We start from the raw sequence: 24,774 nt of genomic DNA, 5'->3' as shown, positions 1-24,774 counted from the left end.
GCATCTTACAATGCAGTAGAATGGGTTACACTAGTTTTACCCTAGACTAAAAAAAACTCATGATTTTTGGTTGTGTAGAATTGACAAGCTTGTGGCAACAGTGACTTACAATTCTTTGGTGCTTTTCGTTTTAGTCTTACTGCGTTTGGCTACTAACTGGATAGTTACCAAACATGGCCATGCCATGAGGTTGTTCGCTTGTCCTTTGTCCATCTCATCTTTTGGATTTGGATTTCTTCCTCGCATGTGTGGCCAAGCAAATAGTTATATGGACTTCCACTGCCGGGGAAAGAAGAGGCTTTTGGCAGGCTACTGGAGGGCTACTAGAGGGCTGTGTGTGTGTTTGGTGGCAGTATGTGGGCTGGGACGGTCTGGTCCCAATCCACAAACTGGTTTCAGTGTGTCTGAGTGATATGCATGAGTGTTCCCGCCACTGGTCCTGGCAATGCTGATATAATACGTCCCGGCAATGCTGATATAATGCGTCCCAGGTATAGCAGGTAGCGTTCTGCAAGACATGAGGAGAGGGTAAGCTGTAGAGTGAAAAAGTTCTTGGTGCGCTTTCCGCATGCGAGGTACTAGGCTAAGTTATATTGACTTGCACAAATAAGACAATAACACTAGTGATACGTGTACTTCAATGTAATAATGTAAGATGTGCCATCACATCTAGATGTATATACATCACTAAACAGTTAAACTAAAATCATGTTATCTAAATGAATCTAACAGATACACACGTGATTAACCACAGAGATTTTTTAGGTCGCACACTGATCAATATGTGACAGGGCTGGTCATAGTAACATTGATGCGGCATTTTCACGAATGCCATTCTAAACATAGCTAGTTTTTAATTTATATGTTTGTTTGTCCCTAGAGATACATCATTAGACATCTTAGACCCACTGAAGAATACGATGCCTGGGTTTCGACTGTCGCCTTTATGTGTCCTGATGAGTCTTATCTGGTCCAACATTCATCTAATGGACAGCAGTCATCTGTGAAATTCTAAAGACTGTTTTCTCATAAGGCTGGAAACAGAGCCATCCTGTCGACACATTTCCTAGATGGGCTTATGCCCATACATTGTCCCGATTGGGGCCTTCGCAATAGCACCATCATTTCATGTCTATGTTGTGAAGTCACCTTTGCCACTACTAACATCACCTTTGAAATAGAACAGGCTTGATGTACAATTTGAATCAAGTAAGCAGATTCATATGATTGTTTCACATGAGTTTTTTCTTTTCCCTAACAGGATTGTGATTTTTCTCTCGGTTTTGCTTTGTGTTCTTTTAATAATTGTACCCACTATGTTCAATTTTTATGTATTAGAAAAATAAAACCGTATATTTTTTTCTTTAAAACACTAGCTTATGTGCATATCTTGTGATATTTGTTCCAACACAAGACTGATTCGTCTGTGCCTCATTCTCACCCATACCATTAGCCCAATAGTGTGACACCAACAGGTAGCTTGTCTTGGGAAACTCTTTTGTTTACTCAGTCTCTACCTCTCCTGTTCTGTCCCAGGCCCTGGCATCTCATTTCATCTCTAAAACACAGGACATCCTGTCAACCATCTCACCTTCTCTTGCTTCTCCCTCCAGTCTCTCCCCCTCCATATCCCCTACGGCCACCCCCCCCCTGCTCTGCTTTTCCGCTCTTCTCCCCTGACAAGGTCTCTGGACAAGTACTATCTATGAAAATCTCAGCAAAACAGGTTCTTCCCTGTTCTTCCAAAACCATCAAGGACCACATGGACACCATTGCTCCAGCCCTGGCCGACTTCTGCAACCACTTGCCTCTAGAATCTTCCCCTCCACCCTTAAGCACTCCTTTGTTCACCGTCTTCACGATAAACCCTCAGTTGATTTCCCCCCCCCTTTCCGGTTAATTACCGCTTGATCTCTATCACTTCTTTCCTGGGCAAACTTGTGGGAAAGCTGGCCATCTCCCAGCTTACTCTCCATACTGAATCTGTTGATTGGCTCCATGACCATCAGTCTAGCTTCAGAGCAAACATCAGTGAAGACCTGCTCTAACCTTCATTTTAATCTCCTCTCTGTCTTCATCCTACTTGACCGGTCCTCTGCTTTTGACATGGTCAACCATGCCATCCTGCTCAACCGGTTCTGTGATAACCGGGGTATCACCGATCAGGCTCTGGCCTGGCTGACCCTCTGACCGACCCTCCCAGGTTGAAGGTGGGTTCTTCCTCTCCTCTATCTCTCTCTCCACCTGTGCTGTCCCCCAGGGGTCTAACCTTTCTGGCTGGCTGTTCAACCAATACTTGGCCCCTCTTGCCCTCCGCATTGCTGCACTCGGCTCCAACTCCGAGCGCTAAGTGGATGACACCCAGCTTGTTTTCAGGCTACCCTCTGCCTCCTCTCCTCTCATCCCAGATTGTCTGCAATTCAAGAATGGTGCGCCGCCAATGAGCTCTGCTGAATCACAGCAAGACAGATCCTCCTCATCAGCAAACCTACACCTGCCTTTCCCTGCACTCTCTGGCTGGCCTCCCTTGGCCCTCTTCCTGCTCCCACTTGCGTGGCTAAGAACCTCGGGTTTGACTCCACTCTCTCCTCACATCTCACGTCTAAGAATTCAAACTACCAACTTCACCTCCTCAACGGTATTCTTCCTTTCCTCTCCTTCCCCCAGAAGTTCCCCGTCTCTAGAGCTTTGGTCCTCTCGGTATAATTAATGTAACCACATTATTTTTGAAATCTGCCTGCCTCTACTCTATCCTCTCCAACTCATCAATAGCAGGGCTGCCAGACTTGTCCTTGGCCTCAAACCCAGGGATCGTATCTCTCCAGCACTGAAATCTCTTCATTGGCTCCCAGTGGCTGCAAGGATCAAATTCAAGACCCTTTGCATTGTCCACAAGGCCTTCTGGGGCTGGGACCAAAGTATCTCCAGCTTTGTCTTCTGAAGCATCTCCCTATTTTAGCTCTTCGCTCTTCCACCAACTCCTTGAGGGTTAATCGCTTTTCCAAACAAAGAGTTGGAGGCAGATATCGGTCTTCGGCCGGCGCCTCCCTTGGTAACAGCCTCTCTGAAACTTGAGCAGAACCATCTCCAGTTCCAGACGCTACTCAAGACTTTGTTCTTTGCTTCCGCCTGATCTCTTACTCTTCTTCTTCCCTGCTGATCTCCTGTCGGTCACTGCACTGGTTACTTGGCTACCCACTGAACCTTGGGCCCAGGTCCCACCCCCTGTTGCACACTTGCACCACCACCTGGCAACCCTGCACTCAGGGCTGTATCCGTTACCCTACAGTCCCCTTAACTGCACTTCCCAATCACTGCACTTATCCCTTGCACTGCCACCTGCTGGCCGCACTAACTTTTTCTTTGTTTGTGCTTGTTGATCCCATGTCCTGCACTTCTCACCCTCACCATCCTTTGGCACTTCTTTTCCCCCCTACCTGCACTTGTGCAATCTCATTGTCACTGGGCCTAGTAAGATTGTTTCTTGTACCCACTTGTTCCCTTCCCATGCCTAGTCGTGCCTTGAAACAATGGTGTATAGGCGCTCTATAAATAAAATATTAATTCATATGGACTACAACCCGATTCGCCAATAACTTACACCATTTAGTGGGAGGAAATGTTGGGGGGGATTTAAGCCCCAATATCTGTACTATTAGTTTATTTCGATATAGTATCACAATGAATCCAAGCAAAAAAAGGGACGCTGGACTTAAACCCAACAGTTAATATCCCAACAGTTATCTTACGATTATTTACATGTTCAACTCTTTAAACTAATATTCATGTTGCACATTAACGGTTTTAATGTTATTCCGTATAACCTTGACAATTTTCTGCATGTTTAACACAGACCCAAAAGTTGTATTTCCGTAGCATAACTAAGTGTAAAATTGTTCAAGAGCCCTTAAGAGCATCACTCGAAATACGGGTAGGCTCATTTGGGTTTTATGGAACCCATGAACTACACAATAAACCACGCTTTATAACTCCAAAAGCAGAATTTGAATCTATTGGCAATGCTAACGGACCGTTCATGTGACGATTACCACAACATTTTCTAATACAGTGTACACTACAACAGGATCGGCTCCTTTAGAAACCAGGCAACCTGTGTATGTTTGTGGGAAAACGTGGACAACAGTTCCAAAGAAAGAACGATGGTACAGTATAAAACGTGTAGTCTGAAGAATTACTTGACGTTCAGCAAGAATTGCTGCAGTAACCCTGTGGGAGACTACACAACCCGTGTCCTCTTGGTATTAGGTAAGCTACCTTTTGGTATAGGCCTGTACTACACAAGTTGGTAGGGTGGCTGAGCAGACAGGCTTACCTCAAGAGGGGTAAATGTGAGCTGCAGCAATGAAATCCACCAATACAAGTACCACATACTCAAGGTTTGTAGTTAAAATTAATAGGTTTTAAATAAGCATCCTTTAAAAAAGGCAATATATGCAGCAACCAAATACACTTCGAAATACTTTCTCAGAACCCACACAAAGCAAGTAGATACTCGTTACAGATGCTTCCTACACACTTCCTACACCCGGAGGTGACTTCACTAACTAGGACAGTATTGGCATTTATATATCACTTTTGTACTTTGTAAATTCTGAGGTTATAGAAGGCAAAGGTTAAAAAGGAAGGAAAAAGGTTGTTCTCCGAGCTTGTGAGCACTTTTAAATCACCCAATGAAGTCTAGATAAAAACCTTTCCCAGCAAGATTAGTTAAACAATGCATCATCTATGAGGGACAGTAAGAATCAAAGTCAATGGACAAGAAGAGGCTTCATTGGAGCCAGGACAGCCAAAGTCAATTGGAACACAGTCTATGGAGCTGAGGCACTTCTTAGATAGCAAAGAGTCGTTGCACAAAGTTAGAGAGTTTGTTGTAGAAAATCACTGTAGGGTCACAAGCTGTTAGACTTGTGACTGTTAGAGCTGAGATCAACTCTAGAAGCTACAGACAATGATGTAAGTAGCCCAAAGTCAGAACAGTATTTATGGTTAGGAGGATACAGCTGGTTGCAGTGATGCAGATCCCGCGTTTCTGGGCCTCAGTCATGGGGACAAGAGGGAGGATGTCTGGAGACTCCTGCACATCAATTCGAAGGTCAGCAGTAGCTATGGGCTCTTTTCGAATCAGCTGCACTTCGCGGTTTCAGTGCTCAGTTAACAGCACCACTGCGGATATTGAACACACTCCTTGAGTCCTGCACTCTGGCGAGGGGACTTGAGCTCTGGTCATCCTGCTTCTGGAGGATCCTGGGGAGACTCCTGGAGCTTCTGGCCATTTTACAGATGTTGCACTCTACAGATTTCTCAGCCTCTGGCACTTGGTTCCTGCAGCAGAAAAGTATAGCCACTTGAGGAAGGTCTTCCAGCAAAGTTTGTCTCGGGGTTAGTTGGTCCCACTAACCCAAGGGAAGTCGTCCTTTCCGGAGCTTCTCTTGTCGCTTCGGAAAAGCAGTTGCAGCAGGGCTTCACTGAGGAAGTTCAGTCATCCAGGAGGATGCAGCATGCGAGTTTCAGCACAGCAGTAGAGCTTCAACGGGCAATCCAGGAGGATACAGCAAGCTTCGTTCACGGTTTCTTCATCAGGGTGTTCTTTCCAGTGGTCGACTGCCTCAGTCCAAGAAGCCTCGCCTTTAAAGCCGGTTCATCTCATTCATACACAGCCTAGCTGTCGCTCACAGCAGGGTGGCCTAGCTGTCACTCACAGCAGGGTGGCTGTCCAGCAAGGACAGCCAGCCAGTCAGGATTGGGAGCATTCAGGTTACCCTGGAGACGAAGGACAGTCGAGCACCTCCCTCACTTCCTGCCCTGCCAGACACTGGAGTCAGAGGCGGGATTCAGTATTTAAGCCCGGCAAAGGCAAAATGAACGAAGGGGTCACACCTGGTTTGGTGCACAGATTAAAACACAAGACAGACGTCACAAACAAGAAATTGAGAAAAAAAAAAAAAAGACCAATGCCATTTTGACTCCATGGTCACCCAAGGGTGCTATACTGAAGCTGAAGATTCAGCCAGCAGTAGACAAGCACAATGGTAAGAAATTAAACCATTGCCACCAGCCATTTAAAGTAGTGAAAGTAACAAACATTTTTACATTAATAAGTAGGAAAAGGGGCTACTAAGTAACCCCCCCAGCACTACACATAAGATGGGCTGTGCCAGACCTACAAAGTGAAAAGGTAAGTAAGGAACAAGTTACTTACCTGTAACTGTTGTTCTCCAGCATGGGTCTGGCATGGATTCACATGCTCATGAATATTCCCCGTCGTCAGGCTGGGAATCCTCGGTAAAGAAAAAACCAGTATCAGTTTCGTTTCTGATCTGTCTTTCGTAGTAATAACCAATCACTGGTCTCTGCGTCATACTGACCACAGCCAATGACTGCCCTCTACCTAAGCACCGCCTCTGGCAGCCATCTTCAGATTTGGAAGCACGTGAAGTGGCAGTATGACCAAGTGAAGAGCCGCAGAGGGGTAGGCGGGAGGGTTCGCATGTGAATCCATGCCAGACCCATGCTGGAGAACAACAGTTACAGGTAAGTAACTTGTTCCTTCTCCAGCATGGGGTCTGGCATGGATTCACATGCTCATGAATAAAGAATACATAGCAGTACACACATGCACAACCACGGGAGGTGGCAAAGGCTCAACATTAAGCATCACATCAACTCAACATTAAGCATCTTACCTCCTCACCAGGCTCACCTCAGGCGAACAGGTTGCGCAGCACTGCTTGGCCGACCCTGGACTCCTCCCTGGAATCCCGGTCGATGCAGTAGAATTTCGTGAAGGTGTGCGTCGACCTCCACGTAGCAGCCCTGCATATGTCCAGCAGGGGCACACCAGATAGGAACGCCGTGGTAGCTGCGATCGCTCTGGTGGAATGGGCTCTCGGACGGCCAGGCAGCGGTCGGTTTGCCAACCGGTGACAGCACATGATACAGCCGGAGAGCCATCTGGAGATGGAAGCCTTCGAGAGAGCCTTCCCCTGATTGACAGGTCCAAAGTTCACAAAGAGTTGTGACGTCTTCCGAAAACCCTTCGTGCGGTCCACGTAGAACTTCAGCGCTCTAGCTACATCCAGCGAGTGCAAAGTCCTCTCAGCTGGCGACGAAGGCGACGGGAAAAACACAGGTAACACCAAGGGTTCGTTGAGATGGAAGTCCGACGGTACCTTGGGCATGAAGGAGGGGTGCGTCCTGAGCACTACCCTCGTGTCGTGGAAAGTCAAGTACGGGGCCTTGCAGGAAAGGGCCTGGATCTCTCCCACTCGTCGTGCGGAGGTGATGGCCACAAGAAAAGCTGTTTTCCACGATAGAAACTTCAACGGGGCCGAGTGCAGAGGCTCGAACGGAGGTCCCATGAGCTTGGTCAGCACCACGTTGAGCTCCCACGCCGGGGCCGGAGCCTTCACCGGCGGGAACGATCTGAACAGTCCCTTCATGAACTCTTTCACCAGGCGATGAGACCACAAGGACGTCCGCCCCGTGGTTCTGGTGTATCGGGAGATCGCAGCAAGATGAATCTTGATGGACGCGTGTGCCAGCCCAGCCTTGGCCAGCGTCAGCAGGTACGGCAGTACTTGGGGAGCAGTAATCCGTAGAGGGTTAATCTTCTGTGCGTGGCACCAGACAGAGAACCTCTTCCATTTGTGTCCGTAGCATTTAAGAGTCGAGGACGCCCTGGCCTTTGCAAGAACCTCTCTGCAATCGGCCGGTATGTCGTATCCTCCAAACTCTAGCGCTGCAGGAGCCAGGCCTGCAAGTTCAGCGACTTTGGGTCGTGGTGGAGGATGGCGCCTCCTTCCCTGGAGAGTAGATCCGCGTCCGCCGGCAGCTTGATCGGCGGGGACGCTGACAAGTCCAGCAAGTCCGGGAACCATATCTGCCTCGGCCACGCAGGTGCGACGAGGATCATCCTGCACCGTGACCTCTTGAGCTGGTTGACGAGCCGGATTAGCAGAGGCAAGGGAGGGAACGCGTAGAGGAACAGGCCCTCCCAGGGGAACGAGAAAGCATCGCCCATGCTCCTCGTCTGGGGAAACCTGCTGGCGAACCTCCGGCACTTGGTGTTCGTCGCCGTCGCGAACAGGTCGATCTGGGGTGTGCCCCACCGTCGGAAGAGGCGATCCACCAGATCCTGCCGTAGTTCCCACTCGTGGCACGAGCGCAGCTCTCTGCTGAGTGAGTCGGCGATGGTGTTTTTTATCCCTGCCAGATGAAACGGCACCAGAAAAATCCCTTGGGCGACGGCCCAATGCCACAGGTCCTGCGCCTCCTTGGACAGCGCTGGGGACCTGGTTCCGCCCTGTTTCCTGATGTAAAACATGGTGGTGGTGTTGTCGGTGAAGATCCTCACCACCTTGCCCTTGAGGGACGGAAGGAAGGACCTGAGGGCCCAAAACACTGCACGGAGCTCCAGGACGTTGATATGCAGGGACTTCTCCGTCGGGAGCCAGAGTCCCCTTGCGTGCAGATTTTCGGTGTGCGCTCCCCACCCTTCCAGGGAGGCATCCGTGGTCACAGTCTCCTGGTGGGCTGGGGTCTGGAAGTCCATGCCCGCCGTCAGGTGCGCGCGGGTGCCCCACCACCGTATCGCTCGTCGGAAACTCTCGTCGAGCTTGATCCTTTCCTCGAAGCTGCCCGTCGTCTGGATCCAGCGCGCATCCAGGAATTCTTGCAACGGGCGCATCCGGAGCCTGCACATGGGAATGAGGTAGATGCAGGAAGACATCATCCCGAGGAGGGACTTGATGGACCTCACTTTGGCCGCGTCGGCCACCAACATCCGTTGCACCTTGCCCAAGATGGTCCTGGTCCTCTCCTCCGACGGGGAGGCCAGAAGGGACACTGTGTCGAGCCTCGCTCCCAGAAACAGTGCGACTTGCGCGGGCACCAGGTGGGATTTGGCGTAGTTCACGGAGAATCCCAGGTCCGTGAGGAGTTGGACGGTCCTTGCCGTGTGGACCACGGCGAGCTCCCTCGTCTTGGCGCGGATGAGCCAGTCGTCCAGGTAGGGGTAGACGTGAATCCCCTCGCGGCGCAGCTGCGCCGCCACCGGTGCGAGGCACTTGGTGAATACCCTGGGTGCCGACCGTAGTCCGAAGGGAAGGGCTTTGAACTGGTAATGACGCCCTTGGACCACGAATCTGAGGAATTTTCGGTGCCCCTTTAGGATGGGAATGTGGAAGTAGGCATCCTCCAAATCCAACGACGATAGGAAGTCTCCTTCCTCCAGCTGACCCAGGACGTGCTGGAGGGTGACCATCCGGAACTTCTGCGCCTTGATGAACTTGTTCAGACGTCGCAGGTCTAGGATGGGGCGCCATCCTCCCGTCTTCTTCTTCACGAGGAAGTATCTCGAGTAGACTCCGGAGCCCCGAAGCCTCTTTGGGACGAGTTCGATGGCGCCCTTTCTGAGCATCGCCTTTACCTCCAGGAGAAGTTGAGGGACGTGAAGTTCTTTCCTGGCCACGGGGGGGACGCGCGGGCACCTTCTTTGAAACTCGAGCGCGTGGCCCCGGGCCACGGCGTCCAGCACCCAACGGTCGGTGGAGATGGACTCCCACACGCTGACGAAACCCGCCAGCCGGCCTCCCACCGGGGTGCTTCGGTGGGGGCCCGACCCCACGGCCGGTTCAATCCTGCTTGGACGCGGCCTTGCCGCCTTGACCTCCTTGGCGACGACGGCGGGGTCCGCTAGACTTGCCTCGTCCTCTGTAGGCCTCTTGCGACGACGAGCGGGCCGCTTGACGGTAGGAAGCGAAACCGCCGCCGGAACCTTTGGAGGCGCCCTTGCCTCCGCCGCTCCGAAAGGGCGTCCGTCGTTGCTGCAGGACTCCAAGGGCCCGGGCCGTCTCAGTATCCGCCTTGATGGCCTGAAGGGAATCGTCCACTGTCTTGCCAAACAGGTTGTTCCCGTTGAAGGGCATGTCCAGGACTCTGGTCTGGACGTCCTGCCGGAAGTCCGTAGCTTTGAGCCATCCACGACGTCGAAGGCAAACGCTGTTGCCCAGCTGGCGGAACCCAGTGTCGGCGATGTCCGTCGCCACGGTGATGGCGTGGTCCGAGGCCACCTCACCTTCCTGCAGGATCTCCAGGGCCTCCGCCCTCTTGTCGTCCGGCAGAAAATCCAGCAGGGGAGCTATCTTGTACCAGAGCTCCCTGTCGTAGCGGGCCACGATAGCCAAGGCGTTGGCCGCCTTAATCGTCGTCGCTGCCGACGAGATGACTCTACGTCCCATAGCATCCAATTTCTTTCCCTCGCCGTCCGGCGGGGAAGTCGATGTGGAGGCCGCACCCCCCCCCCCCCCGTTTTCTTCCTGGCTGCCGCGGAGACGACGGAATCCGGGGTAGGCTGCGCCCGGAGGCATAGGGGGGCCGTGTCAGGGACCCGGTACTTTTTCTCGTACCGGTCTCTTCTAGCTGGCGTCGTGGAAGGGTTCTTGAGGAGGGAAAGGCCCTCATCCCAAATGTCGTCCAACAGAGGCACTGCGAGGACCGTCTTCCTCTTGGCCTCGCGCCGCTGATAAAGGAAGCCTTCCTTTTTCTTCTCCTCAGGGCAGAGTTGGAAAAGCTCGGAAGCCCTGGAGATCATGGAGTGGAAAGATCCGATCTCGTCGGGCGGAGAAGCCCTGGTGGGAGGCGACGACGGAATATCCTCGTCGTATGCCTCGTCGTCCGTACCCGTCGCTGCCGTGTCAGTCCCCGTATCATCCCCTCGGGTGGAAGGGGAGGAGGGCTGGACGGGGCGCGACGGTTGAAAAGGAGGTGGTGGATGGATCCTTCTTTTCTTGGTAGGGGGAACACCAGAAGGTCCCGGTTCCGGATCCCCCGACGGGAGAGGTTCCTCCGTCGGTAACGGTAGCCTCGTCCTTATCTCGGAGCATAAGGACTGTATGGCCAACAAAATGGCCGCCGAGTTGTCTTGCGGCGCTGGCAGAGGGGAATCCGACGGGCGAGCAGGGGCCCCGTCGGTATCCTCGACGATGTCGTCGTCGTCACCTGCGTCGGGGTCCATTCCGACGGGCTGGCCTTGTTCCACGCCTAGGCCGTGGCTTAAGACCTCGATCAGCTCCTCTTCTGAGGTTGAGGCCGAATCTACGACGACGCCCTGCCCCCCCTTCTTCCCCACGGGGGGTTTCACGGGGGTCCTATCGATGGGCACAAAAGAAGACTCCCTCCGAGGAGGCAGGGAGATTCTGGGCCCTGAGGTCGCCACCACTGGTGCAGCCTCCACAGGCTGAGCCAGGGCCGCCGCGACCGTTTCGATAGAGGGCTTGGTCGGATGGATCAAGGCCTTCACCACCTTAGGTGCGCTCACCGCCTTATCCTTGAGGGAGGGGGCACTGCCACGCTCCTCCTCTGCCTTAGAGCTCGACCGGGGCCTCTCCAGGAGCTTCGCCGGGTGCTCGGCCTTCCTCTTACCCGACCCAGAGCGTTGGCTCGTGGTTGATGGTGCCGGGGAGGGTGCGCCCTGCCTGGCGCCCGTAGAGCCCGACCGTTGGGCGCTCCCGGTGCCAGCGGACTCGCGGTGCTTGGCCTTATGTTGGGCCCCCGTCGCCGGGGCGCCCTCAAAGGTCTTAGAAGACCGCTCGGATTTCTTCTTCTCGCCAGACGGGCTCTTACCCTCCAGCCAGTTGGCGAGACGTTGATGACTGTCCTTCATGGTCCGTTCCGACATGTTGCCGCAAAACGCACAGTCCTTCTCCACGTGCGTTTTGTCCTCACGAAGGCAGTAAAGGCAGAAAGAGTGTTCGTCCTCCTTAAAGACGTTCTGCAGCTGGCATCCAGGGCAGACCCTGAACAGCTTTCCGGGCGTCGAGCTTCCCTTCTCCTGGGCCATCTCCGAGACCGGGCCTGAGAAGCTTCTGGAGTCCTCCGAAGTGTAGCTCGACGAAATCTTCACCCTTGAGGGGCACAGACGAATCCGACACGGGTCCCCGTTGATCGGATGTAGGATCGGTGGAGCTTGAGGCTCTTTTGACCGAAAGAATCGAAGTTTTTTGTGAAAAAAAAAAAAGCGCGAAAATAGCACTAACGCTCGAGAGCAATAGCACGAGGATCCCAACACATGAACGTGCGGTAAAAATCTGAAGATGGCTGCCAGAGGCGGTGCTTAGGTAGAGGGCAGTCATTGGCTGTGGTCAGTATGACGCAGAGACCAGTGATTGGTTATTACTACGAAAGACAGATCAGAAACGAAACTGATACTGTTTTTTTCTTTACCGAGGATTCCCAGCCTGACGACGGGGAATATTCATGAGCATGTGAATCCATGCCAGACCCCATGCTGGAGAAAGTCAATTTCACTTTACTATTCTTGAGAAGAACAAGTTACTTTCTTACCTGGTAACGTTCTTTCGATGGGATGGTCCGACGACGTATTCCATATCTATGACATGTAATCACCACAGCTGTGCTGCTTCGGAAACTTTTTTCGGCGTCTGCGTCCTGCGTCGATGACGTCGATGCGCCGTCATCGAGGACCTCCTCCGACGTCCGACGTCATCCGATGTGATAAGTAGGACGCACGACGCCCGTAGCCTCAGTTGTAGTTTTTTCCCCCAGAACGGGTGACATCAGTCAACTGCCAGTCAGACACAAAGCCTTGCGGAACGTAAGCTGCAATCACAAAAGAAATTCTGCAGCGGGGAAGGCAGGGTGGGAGCGATATGGAATACGTCGTCGGACCATCCCATCGAAAGAACGTTACCAGGTAAGAAAGTAACTTGTTCTTCGAGGGGATTGGGTCCTCCGACGTATTCCATATCTATGACAGACTCCCAAAGCAGTACCAAAGCAAGGAGGAGGGAAAGAATTTAGAATCAAAATTTAGAATAGCCAATCAAAAAGCAGAGCAAAGGACCGCCTTGCCAAAGGCCAGATCCTGCCCTCGAATGGAATCGAGGGAATAGTGACGTACAAATGTATGTACTGAAGCCCAGGTGGCTGCATCACAGATGTTGCGAATAGGAACACCCCTCTGCAGGACAGTAGATGCAGCCACACCCCTGGTAGAATGGGCCCGCAAGCCAGCCGGTGGGTCCTTACCCGCCAAGCGGTAACACTCCGAGATGGCTAAAATAATCCAGCGAGACAAAGTCTGTTTCGTCACAGCTTGCCCCAAACGCTTTCCAGCGTAACCAATAAAGAGTTGATCGTCCACTCTGACCCGGGACATGCGTGAAACATAAAAGCTCAAAGCTCTCCTAGGATCAAGCCTATGGAGCCTCTCCTCTCCCTTACCAGGATGCGGAGGAGGATAGAATGCCGGAAGAACAACCTTCTGGGCCAAATGAAATTCCGTCACTACCTTCGGAAGAAAAGAAGGACGAACTCGAAGGACAACCCTGTCCTTGTGAAAAACAGTGAAGGGTGGCTTAACTGAAAGTGCCTGTAACTCACTCACTCTGCGAGCGGAAGTAACCGCAACACAGTTTTCAGAGTTAACAGCCTCAAAGGGCAAGAATGTAAAGGCTCAAACGGAGCACCCATAAGAAACCTAAGAACAAGGTTTAAATCCCAACCGGGCACCAGGAAAGGTGACGGAGGGAACACATTAGCAAGCCCTTTCAGAAACTGCGAAATTAAAGGGATTTTAAAGTAAGAACACTCTTCAGACGAGCGCTTAAAGATGGACAGCGCCGCCAGGTAACCTTTAATGGTACCCACTTGCAAGCCCCTGTGGGCCAAAGAAAGCAAAAAGGACAGAACCATGGGGAGGTCACATGCAAAAGATCCACATTCTGAACTCTGCACCAGTCGCAGAACTTACGCCAACGGCAACGGTACAGAGACTTTGTTGCTGGCCTTCGGGCCGAAAGCAACACCTCCATCATGTCTTCAGGGAGGTCCCAATCCTTATACCTCAACCTTTCAGAAGCCAAGCGTGAAGGTTGAGGGATCTGACCTCTGGATGGAGACCCTGACCCCCCTCCCGTGAGAGCAGATCGTCTCGGTAGGGAAGACGACGTGGAGGGCAGATGGACAAGTCGAGAAGGTCCGGGTACCACGTCCTCCGAGCCCACGCCGGAGCAATGAGGATCATCCGGGAACCAAACTTCTGTAACCTCCGCAGCACTTGTGGGATGACGGGGACTGGAGGAAACGCGTACAGCAGCGGGAATGACCACTCCACCACGAACGCGTCTCCTAAGGCTCCTTTTGGAGGAAATTCCCGCGAGCAAAACCTTTCGCACTTCCGGTTGACACTGGAGGCGAAGAGATCCACTTGAGGGGTCCCCCAAACGGCGAAGATCTCCAGGAGAATCTCCTGAGCCAACTCCCACTCGTGAGAGATCGCGCTCTGCCTGCTCAGAGCGTCCGCCGTCACGTTTTCGTCTCCGGCCAGATGAACTGCCGAGATCGAAACTTCCTGCTGGATGGCCCAGAACTCGAGCTGCATCGCCTCCCTGCACAGAGGAAGTGACCCTGCCCCCCCCCTTTTTGTTGAGGTAGTGCATGGCCACTGTGTTGTCCGTCAGGATCAGGACATTCCTTCCTCGCACAGTCGGCAGAAAAGCCTTCAGGGCTAGCCTGACGGCCCTCAGCTCCAACAGATTGATATGGAGTCTGGACTCCGACAGAGACCAACGACCGCTGACTGTCAGCCCGTTGGCATGAGCTCCCCATCCCGTGAGGGATGCATCCGTCACGACCGTCACCTCCGGCCAGGGTAGCCAAAATTGAGCCCCCTTCATCAAGTTGCCTTCGACGGCCCACCACAGAAGGTCCCGGGCGACCGAGGGCGGCACCTGAACCGAGTCCGACATCCTGCCGGAGTACTGTGACCATTGAGTCTCGAGTGCCCACTGCAAAGATCTCATCCGCAGGCGAGCCTCTGGCACCAGAAGAATGCAGGATGCCATGAGGCCGAGCAACCTCAAGAACTCGAACGCTGGGAGCGTCTGGGCATGCTGAAACTTGTGCACCATCTGCTGAATGTGAAGAGCCCTCACCTGGGGAGGAAAACACTGCCCCAGGAAGTGTCGAGCACTGCTCCGATGTATTGGAGCCGCTGTGTTGGCGTCAAATGGGACTTCTTTAAATTGAGGGAGAAGCCCAGCCTGTGAAGGGAGTGGCAGGTGACGGATAGATGATCCAGGACTTGCTCGGGAGAGCTCCCCCTGATCAACCAATCGTCCAGGTAGGGGTAGACGTGAATCCCCCCTTGCCTGAGATGCGCTGCCACCACCACCATGAGCTTGGTGAAAACCCTCGGGGCGGAGGTCAATCCGAACGGCAGGACCCGAAACTGAAAGTGCGAGTCGCCAACCGCAAACCTCAGGTACTTCTTGTGCTTGGGATGTATGGGCACATGGAAGTAAGCATCCTTGAGGTCGAGTGACACCAACCAGTCCTGAAGCTGAAGGGCCTGGAGGACTTGAGAGAGAGAGAGTAACCATCTTAAACTTGTCCTTCCTGAGGAGTTTGTTCAAACCGCGCAAGTCCATGATGGGTCTCAATCCCCCGTCTTTCTTGGAAATCAAAAAATAAGGGGAATACCATCCCTTGTTCCTCTCCGCTACAGGCACCAGTTCTATGGCGCCTTTCTCCAGCAGGGCTTGAATTTCCTGCGCAAGGAGCGGATCCGGACTCTGCAAAGAGAGGTTCCCCGGTGGATTGTCGCGAGGCCTGTGCCGAAAGGGAAGACAGTAGCCGTGGGTTATGATCTCCAGAACCCACACATCTGAAGTAATGGCTTGCCACTTTACAAGATGCTGCGCCAGCCTTCCCCCAACCGGCGAACCATGGGACATGGCCTCATGACTGAGTGGGAGCGGCTGCGGCGTTACCTGAGGGCAAAGAGGCAACTGCCCGAGCGGCCTTGGCACCACGGGTACCCTGTCGTCCACCTCTGGTACCCCTGCGTTGGCCTCTTTGACTGCCAGCTCCTCTCGCTTTACTGAAGGACGAGTAATAGCGAAAGGAACCACCCCTCCACTGCTGTCCCCTAAGACGAAAAGGCGGAGGCTGGCGAACTGCAGCGCCCAACGACTTCGCTGCAGCTTTTGAGGTCTGCAACCTCTCAAGGCTCTCGTCAGCCTTGCTGCCAAAAAGGTGTTCACCGTCAAAGGGCATGTTGAGGAGCCGGGACTGCACATCAGGTCAAACCCCGACTTCCGCAACCACGCAAACCTGCGTATCACGGTGCTCGCCGCCATGGACCTACTGACGCATTCAGCTAAGTCCAAACCCGACTGAACGGACTCACACATGGCATCCTTACCATCCTGGACCATAGCAAGGAAACCATCCCGTTCGTCCCCTTCGGGAATATGTTCAGCCGCTAACGCAACACAGTTCCACAGAGTGTGCGTGAAAGGAGACAAGGCACAAATGGAGTTGGCCGCCTGAAGCGCCATACCACCAGAAGAAAACACTGTCTTCGCCCAACCATCAAAACGTTTGTCGTCCCTATCAGGAGGGATGGTAGGGTACGATGCCTGCTCTGCCGGGGCCGTGGCCGCCTGCACCACCAAACTTTCCGGAGTGGGGTGCCTGGTCAAGTAGCAGGGGTCGCTACTGGCTGGACGGTATTTTCGCGACAAGGATCTGCCCACCGCCGGGAGACTCCCCGGAGCAGTCCAAGCCGCCGCCACCCTTCTCTGTAAAGCCATATGGAACGGCAGTACCGGGTCAGTTGGGGGACCAACATCAAGGATGTCCGTCAGATCATCCTGCACAAACTCCCCTGGGGGAGCAGACCATCCCAAGTACTCAAATCCTAGCCATAAGGCGCCGGTACGAGGAATCGGCATGGGAGCCAGGCTCAGGCCTACAAAACTCCACCTCGGAGAGGTGTCCAGTCCACTGGCATCATGCAGTGACTGCCTCAAATCGTCAAACTGACTATGGCCCGAGACAATTTCATCTGGCACCTGACTAGGAACCAGGCCATCAGAATCCTCATCCGCCTCTGAAATATACTCCAGGTGGCGAAAAGAAGGCACCCGAGAGTGCTTGCTCTTAACCAGAGCCTTCCTAGGGGGTTCTCCCGTGACACGGGCTACCTCCGACACGAAAGGCGTCGAGCGAATCGGCGCCGACGGCGAGAAAACCGGCATCGGCGCCGACGAAATCGGCGTCGACGTCAGATGCAGTGCCTCCAGCATTGGCGGCGTCGACACAGCCCTCGAAGCCGGAGCCCCGAGCGTGTCCCTCGACGACCTGATCGTCGACGGCTTCAACGACTTCCTCGGAGCCAGAGCCTCGAGAAAGCCTGTCGACGCCCTCGACGCCTCAGACGGCGATGTCTTCCTAGAAGACCTCACAGGTGCACACGGTCTCGAACGCGTCGAGGACCGGGACCTGGAACGGGTACGGCGAGAACGAGCCTCCTTGTCCGAACGGGACCTCTCCCGTGACTCGTGCCGACCACTCTTGCGAGCGGTGTCTCTCGACCTCTCACGGCCGACCCCACTGGGGGGCGCGGACGGCTTAGTACCCTGCGACTCAAGAATCGCCAGCATTTTCTTCCCGAAGGAAGCCCATTCCTCCGGCGTCCCACGGCTGGTGGGGTAACCGACGTGCCAGGCAGATTCCTCGGAAGAGGACCGGTGGCGGCGCTTCCGAGAATGCCTCGAAGAGGCTGAGGAGTGGCGAGACCGACTCCTAGAAGGAGACCCACGAGACTTCCGACGATGACGCGGAGAGTCACCCCTCGAATCATCCGTCGAAAGCCCCGCAGACTTCGACTTCCGGGGCTTGGACACCCGACCTACCGACAACTTCTTCTTACGTTCGCGTAAGGCTTTGGACGTGAGCGACTGGCAGTCGATACAGTCATCCGTGTCGTGGGCCTCCCCGAGGCACCAGAGGCAGGCGTCGTGCGAGTCCGTCACCGACATCTTGGACCCACACTCCCCGCACTTCTTGAAGCCCGGACGCGGGGTTGAAGACGAAGTAGAAGACATCTTCGAAGGATTTTCACAAACGAACAGGTTCGAAGAACCGGGAAGAACAGAACTCCAAAAGAGTCGAGGCGTAGAACCGAGAAACACGAAGCAACACGTTCGCGGAAAAAACGGAACTGAGGCTACGGGCGTCGTGCGTCCTACTTATCACATCGGATGACGTCGGAGGAGGTCCTCGACGACGGCGCATCGACGTCATCGACGCAGGAGCCGAAAAAAGTTTCCGAAGCAGCACAGCTGTGGTGATTACATGTCATAGATATGGAATACGTCGGAGGACCCAATCCCCTCGAACAGTAGTTTAACCAAGAAAATGTATTTAAACCATGAGAAATGTAAGATTTCTCTGCAACACTGCACTGAAGGTGTGCGTCACCATACAAAAAGTAGATGCCTATGGAGTTTGTCAAGACTCCAAAAACAAAGGAAACACATAATCCAAATCAGATCAAAATACTAAATTCCAGCAAAAGAGCTGGGGGTCTCGAAGGTTGAAGGGAATTGGCACAGAAATTAGAATTCTCTCCAACACTTGCATACCGAGGACAGCTTACAGTTGAAACAATGACAGCATCCTGGCATACAGATTGTTAACCAACACGAAGACCACACTTGAATGTGCATCTTTATCCAGTAGCAAAGACAGTATGTGCTGAGAGTAGGCAAGGACCAACCATGTTTCATCTGGCTGCAGTTCCGACATGCCACATCAAAGTTCATATGCGCGGTGCACACACGGCCCAGATATATGCAGTGGAGGCTCACCTCATGAAATCCTCACTTCACCATTGAAATTAGCACATAAGCAGTCGACCATTACAAGGTAAATACAGAGTACTGTGTAATGCATGCACAAGGCAAGTAAGCTTTAATCGAAGACTTGCATAGTGTCCTACATGCACCAAGCACAAAGAAAATAAGGGCGGGAAATGCACAAATATACATTCAGCTATCCAAGCCAATTGCATCTCCAAGTACGTCAATGCATATATACATTAACTTCATGTTTTGAGAACCACACATCTGTGATATCCTTCCATAAGGTAATCACAGGGTACGCCTTTCGCACAGCAATGATTGCACCCATTGGAACGGTGACAACACAAATTTGTAGAGAACCTTTGGTGCATCAACTCACAATATACATTGCTGCGGTTTAATACAGTACATAAGGAAGCTAAATCCTATGTTATGCCCTTCACAATTATTCCACTTCAATAACTGTACACAAGAGCAGTGTTTGATGCACCAGAGTACTGCTTTAAGCCTACAAAGACTTCACCAACACAAGACAATCTTGTACCAAGACAGTACTCATTCAGTGTTTCTCTTACCCTCATACAGGGCAGACAATCCCAGGCACCAGCTGGGCATCTGATAAGATATGGCTTACCTTCCTTGTATACTTTGTTGATTTCACATATCTCCTGTTTGGTTCTTGAAACCAGGATCTCAATCAGGGTATCTTCATCTGTTCCAAGGCCCTGTACGTTTAAAAAAAATAATAAACACAGGCCATAAGAAGCAAACTCAAATGGACAAAGCAGACAAATCAAATGTGATTCAACTTGGAGCTGGGCCAGACTGCACCCAGGCACATTCTTACACAAATACACGAGTAGGACCCCATCTGTATATACACGCCATGGCACATGTATCAGTTGAATAGGTGTTGGTATGAGCCTCGTATGGTCACGGGAATACAGAAATGTTGTAGAATGCTTGCTTTGCCCCACCGCGTACCGCCTCCCCCAGGCCACTCCTCCAAAAGACACTGGGCAGGAATTGGAAGGGAGATTTCCAAAAACGATTGTTATTGCAAACCTCGAGCACATCAATTTCAACTCAAGATACAAGTTCCCAGTAAAGCACTATAATGTTGGATTAAAAGCACCATGGTAGAATGTATTGTTTGTGTCCTCCCTGACTATACGTGTAAAAATGAATAATACAGACACTCCCTGGACAGGGAATAAGGCACAAAAGAGCAGGCTGCGAGAGTTCAAGGAAAAGTTTATCTAGATCTCCGAGAGCGCTCTGACCACATCAAGGTTACAACACATTTATATAGGACATTGACATATTTAACATATGATGCTACGTTGGACCTGGATTGGTCAGCCGGGGTGGTGTCTTCAGTGTGAGCATCAGCTCTTCCTCCGGGTTGGTTGCTTGGTTGGCAGGAGGATTGAAATCAGACATCTGTGCTCCGAATGGGTGAAGGTCAGGTCGCTGTGAAACACGGTGGTCACTACCTAAGCTAAGAAAATACATTCTAAACATTGCATGCACTAAATAATGGTTGATCAAAAGACCCTCAGTAGTGTATCATGTCATTGTACAAATCACTGAAGGGTTTATATCATCTATAACATTTGGGTTATACAGGTCACAGGTTTACGGGTCTTGACCACTATAATGCTGTCATTGAACTGTAGGGTTAGTCTCACAAGAATCTCAGGTATGTGGCATTTGTTAGTATTGGGCACGATATACTGCAGCTGGGGTCTAATGTTAATTGAGGGTCTGTTGGGTGGGCTTCATAGCATGGTCAGCAGTCTGGCACATGAAAGGAATGGCTCGCAAGGACACAGGGTTAGAATGGCAATAAGTTTCAACTGGCGAGGGTAAGAGGGCAAGGACACTTTTGTGGAGATGGACGAGCTATGTGCTTGGTTCATGTTGGTTCACATGCAGGACAGTGATCTTAGAGGAAAAGAGATGCGTTACATTTTTTATTTGTTGCAAGCAGCTCCGGCTTCAGCGTGAGAATGGAGCGGCGGAGTTTTCCAGTTGGAGTGGGAATGAGGGTGGGGGCCATGTGCTCTGAGCTGCTGCGGCGGGGAAAAGGGAGAGAGGCATTTTGTACTATCGCAGTGAGGCCTGGTCACCAAGATGGAATCGAAAGGGGGGTACAAAAAAATGGATGCCCCGTGTCCTGCTCGGTGGTCCCATCTACGCGAATGTAACCCAAAGTTAACATTGCGTAAGGGCGAGGGGCGTACCCACCACTAGAGGCACTTGGTCCGAGTTTTGTACTGAGAAGTGATGGCAGAGAAGGGCCATGCCCAGTGTATTTTGGAGGAGTGGCCTGGGGAGGCTGCGTCCCACCTCCCCCCGGCCACTCCTCCAAAAGACACTGGGAAGGAATTGGAAGGGAGATTTCCAAAAACGATTTGTTATTGCAAACCTCGAGCACATCCATTTCAACTCAAGATACAAGTTCCCAGTAAAGCACTATAATGTTGGATTAAAAGCACCATGGTAGAATGTATGTATTCTATAAATATGGTAATTCTAGGTAAACTTCGGCCAAACACTGAATTACCCGATAGTCCAACAACTCAATTTCCGGTGGGTTTGGATGCAGGGGCTCATCTGAGTTCAGGCTAAAAAGGTGGCGGCTGTTGTGGGTTTCCCTGCGCCCTCGCGGGTGTCCGTGAGCCCGCCCCCCCATGTCACAGACTGCACACAGACATCCTTTAAGTTTGGGTCCACGGTTGCTCTGCGCGGCTGGGAACGCCCCCTTTATTTGTACTGCACGCGGTGGCGTGCAACCCTTAAAGGGGCAGCATCACACCCCTCCTTTTTCATAACAAACAGAACAAATGAACGAAGGATAACCATCTACCACAAATGTAACTCCACAGCAAAAATTACCCTGGAGACCCCTTTAGTAACAACCACCCTGGTTCCCCGGATATTCTTAACCCAAAATTACAGTCTCTATTCAGGCACAAAGTCGGTGAGAGGGACAGGTTTCCCTCGCCCAGTCCCCTGGGGGTACCTCCTGCCAGCCTCCAAGGGTCGGAGTCCCTTCACCCATCAGCTCAAGGGCTGGGGATCCTGGTGAGCTCTCAGAGCCACCGCCCTCGTCCGGTACCTCTGTGTGCCGTTTCAGTCCTTGATTCACCCAGCCGCTTGAAGAAACTGGCATTCTGGGTCACGGACACAGTTCCATCAGAGGCGGTCACCATGGACCCCTTCACTACCACCACATCCAGGGGCTCCGTCTCGTAGGTCAGGGAAACTTTTCCTTGAGGGTGACGGTTCCTAACTAGCACCTCATCCCCGGGAGCCAGCCTCTGAGGTCTGAATCCTCTCCTGATGTTCTCTTGCGTCGTCCTTTCTCTTTACTCCCGCTCGACTTGGTCATTGTCAATCACGGCGAGCTCCCGCTCCCCCCATTCTCTGACAGCAGATCTCATGGACACCTCTGAAACATGGCTGCTGCCTGGGCCACCCCCGTCGATGTGTGCGGGGTGGTTCTGTCCCCACGCAGGAACTTATACAGAGCCCTCTGCCAGCATTTGCCCTGCCCCTGGGCAGTACGAAACACCTGAGTCTGCATCATCCTCTCCGCCTCACCATTCACCCGTTGGCCACAATGGAGTCACTTTGTGGTGGTGCACGCCATACTCCCTCAATCCAGCAAAGCTTTCGCCCTGAAAGGGTGGGCCGTTATCAGAGCACAGCACCCTAGGCAGTCCGCGAGTGGTGAAAATGTTCTCAATCACCACCACCACCTTGTCGAACCCCACCGACTCCAATTCCACCTCTGGATAGTGGGACCACTTGTCCACCACCACCAGGATGTGTGTGCCTCTTGATTTGGAGCCAAAGTCGGCGTGGACCACCTCCCACGGCTTTGTTACTCAAGGCATGGTCTCGATCTCAGGCTCTTCGCTCTGGGGACGCTGCCTGGCACCAGACACATGCCGCCACAAATTCCTCCACTCGCCGCTTGAGGTCCGGGAACCAGACTTTCTGGCATAGGCGTGCTTTGGTCTTGGCCGTGTCTTGGTGTACCAGATGGGCCAGCTCAATCATCTGTTGCTTTCTGCTCTGCGGGATTACGATGCAGTCTCCCCTCAGCAGTAGGCCAGTCTCTGCAAAGGTCAGCCCACCCTGCATCCTCCACAGTTCTTCCAGTGCCGACTTGGCCTCCTGCGTTCTTACCACCAGAGAGCATCACCATCCTCCTCGAGTCCTGCTGGATGGCTGCCTTGAGGACCAGGAAGCAGTCATCCACTGCCGACGCCTGCTCCAGTTCTTTCCCCCGGTACAGAATTGGGCGTGGCTACCTCCACCACGAGCCAGACAGGTTTGTCAGCTTTCTCAGCACACCTGGACTATGCCACACCAGTGTCCTCCCGGGGGTGTCTAGAGATAGTCTGCAGCATTGTTGCTGCTTGGCCTGTACATTAGTGACATCCCATACTCCAACAGGGCCAGCATCCAGTGTTCTATCCTCGCTGGTGATTTGGAGGACAAACCTGCCAATATGGGCAGCTGTGGTTTGTGATCTGTTACCACCGTCACAGGCCATCCCAGCACATAGTCTGAAGTGGTGGCAGCCCCACAACACAGCCAGTGCCTCCCGCTCAATTTGGGAGTACTGCTGTTCCGTCTCAGACAGCGCATACTGGCATATGCGATGGGGCGGACCTCCCGATTCCCATCTATTTGGGTCATCTCCACTCCAAGACCAAACGGGCTGGTGTCCACCACCATCTATGACTAGAGGGCCAGATCGTAAAACGCCATAATGGCCTTGTCGTGAGAGCTCCCTTGATATCCTCAAACGCCACCTGCTCCAGCGTTCCCCACTGCCAGGTCATGTCCTTCTTGGTTAGGGCCTGCAGGGGCTCAGATCATGATGAAGTACTTGATGAAACGGCCACAGTACGTGACCGTTCCCAGGAAGCTCCTAACCTCAGACATTCACAGGGGGGGGGTGCGGGCCTCGACAATATCTTTCACTTTGTGCCGGTCCGGCGATGCACCTTCCTCCCTGAAGACAAAACCAAACAATTCAATAGTAGTCCTCAGGGACTCACTTGTTGCAGTGTAAAGTAAGACCCAGCGACTGGAGGCATTCAAATGTATTTGCCAATTGGACCAGGTGTTCCGCTCCAGACATGGCAAACACAAGGATATCGTCTTTAATGTTTAGCACAAACTCCAGATCAGCCAGAGCCCCTCGGATAATGTTCTGAAACACCTCTGCCACGAAGACACCCCAAAGCTTAGTCTCTTGTATGGGTATAAGCCACGACGAGTGGTGAAGGTGGTGATATACCGCGATTCAGGATGCAGCACCACCTGATGCTATCCGGCACAAAGGTCAGGTTGAGAAAAACCGGGCACCCTGGAGCTCTGTGATGTCATCTATGGCGGGTGTCAGGTGTCGCTCACTCTTGATGGCCTTGTTGGGTAGGCGCATGTCGACACATATCCAGTCAGAGTCAGGTCGTTTCGGCTTTCTGGCAACGGCAATTGGTGACACCCATGGTGTCGGGCCCTCCACCTTCTCGATTATGTCCAGTTTAACTATATTGTCCAACTCCTGGTCCACCAGGTCCCTGAGGTGAAATGGGACCAGTCTGTGTTTGAGGGCAATGGGCTGAACCGACTCAATGTGCAACTTTACTGGCTCATTGCCCAATCCCCTCAAAAAGAGCTGCATACTTCTCCAATAGTACCTGAAGGTCAGCCCACCCTCACTGGACCCCGTGGGACCACCACTGGGATAGGGGCCCTACACATTGGGTGTAATGGTCCGCACCACCACACCTGCCGCAGGTCTTTCCCGTCGCTGGGCACTCCGCAGGGTGAGGCAGGTCATACCCATACTTCGAGCATGAGTTGACTGGGGCGGACCCTCTCTCACGTGGACCACTCCAGCGTCTGGCCCCTATGCCACGGCCCACCACACAGATGTCCTCAGTTTTACTGGGGGCATACCCCAGCCTCCATGTGGGATGCACGTAGTTCAGATTCCTCCTGGCATCGCACCAGCTCCAGGATGCGGGCGAGGGTGATGCCCGGCTCCCTCAGG

The 24,774-nt window shown here is 52.8% G+C and overlaps 1 protein-coding gene across 5 annotated transcripts in view; it reads right to left on the bottom strand.

Annotated features, from left to right (window-relative positions):
• LOC138510289 (annexin A1-like) overlaps positions 1-24,774 on the bottom strand; it is a 314,660-nt gene that overhangs the window by 152,874 nt on the left and 137,012 nt on the right. For all 5 annotated transcript variants that reach the window (XM_069625817.1, XM_069625818.1, XM_069625821.1 and 2 more), the window contains one exon: positions 19,327-19,417. In XM_069625817.1, coding sequence (XP_069481918.1) covers positions 19,327-19,417 — 91 coding nt within the window. The remainder of the gene's footprint in view (positions 1-19,326; positions 19,418-24,774) is intronic.

The sequence above is a fragment of the Ambystoma mexicanum genome, chromosome 6p (genome assembly GCF_040938575.1).
Source record: "Ambystoma mexicanum isolate Mex_15411 chromosome 6p, UKY_AmexF1_1, whole genome shotgun sequence".
NCBI classification, from domain to species: Eukaryota; Metazoa; Chordata; class Amphibia; order Caudata; family Ambystomatidae; genus Ambystoma; species Ambystoma mexicanum.
This window is presented reverse-complemented; position numbering and strand designations above follow the sequence as displayed.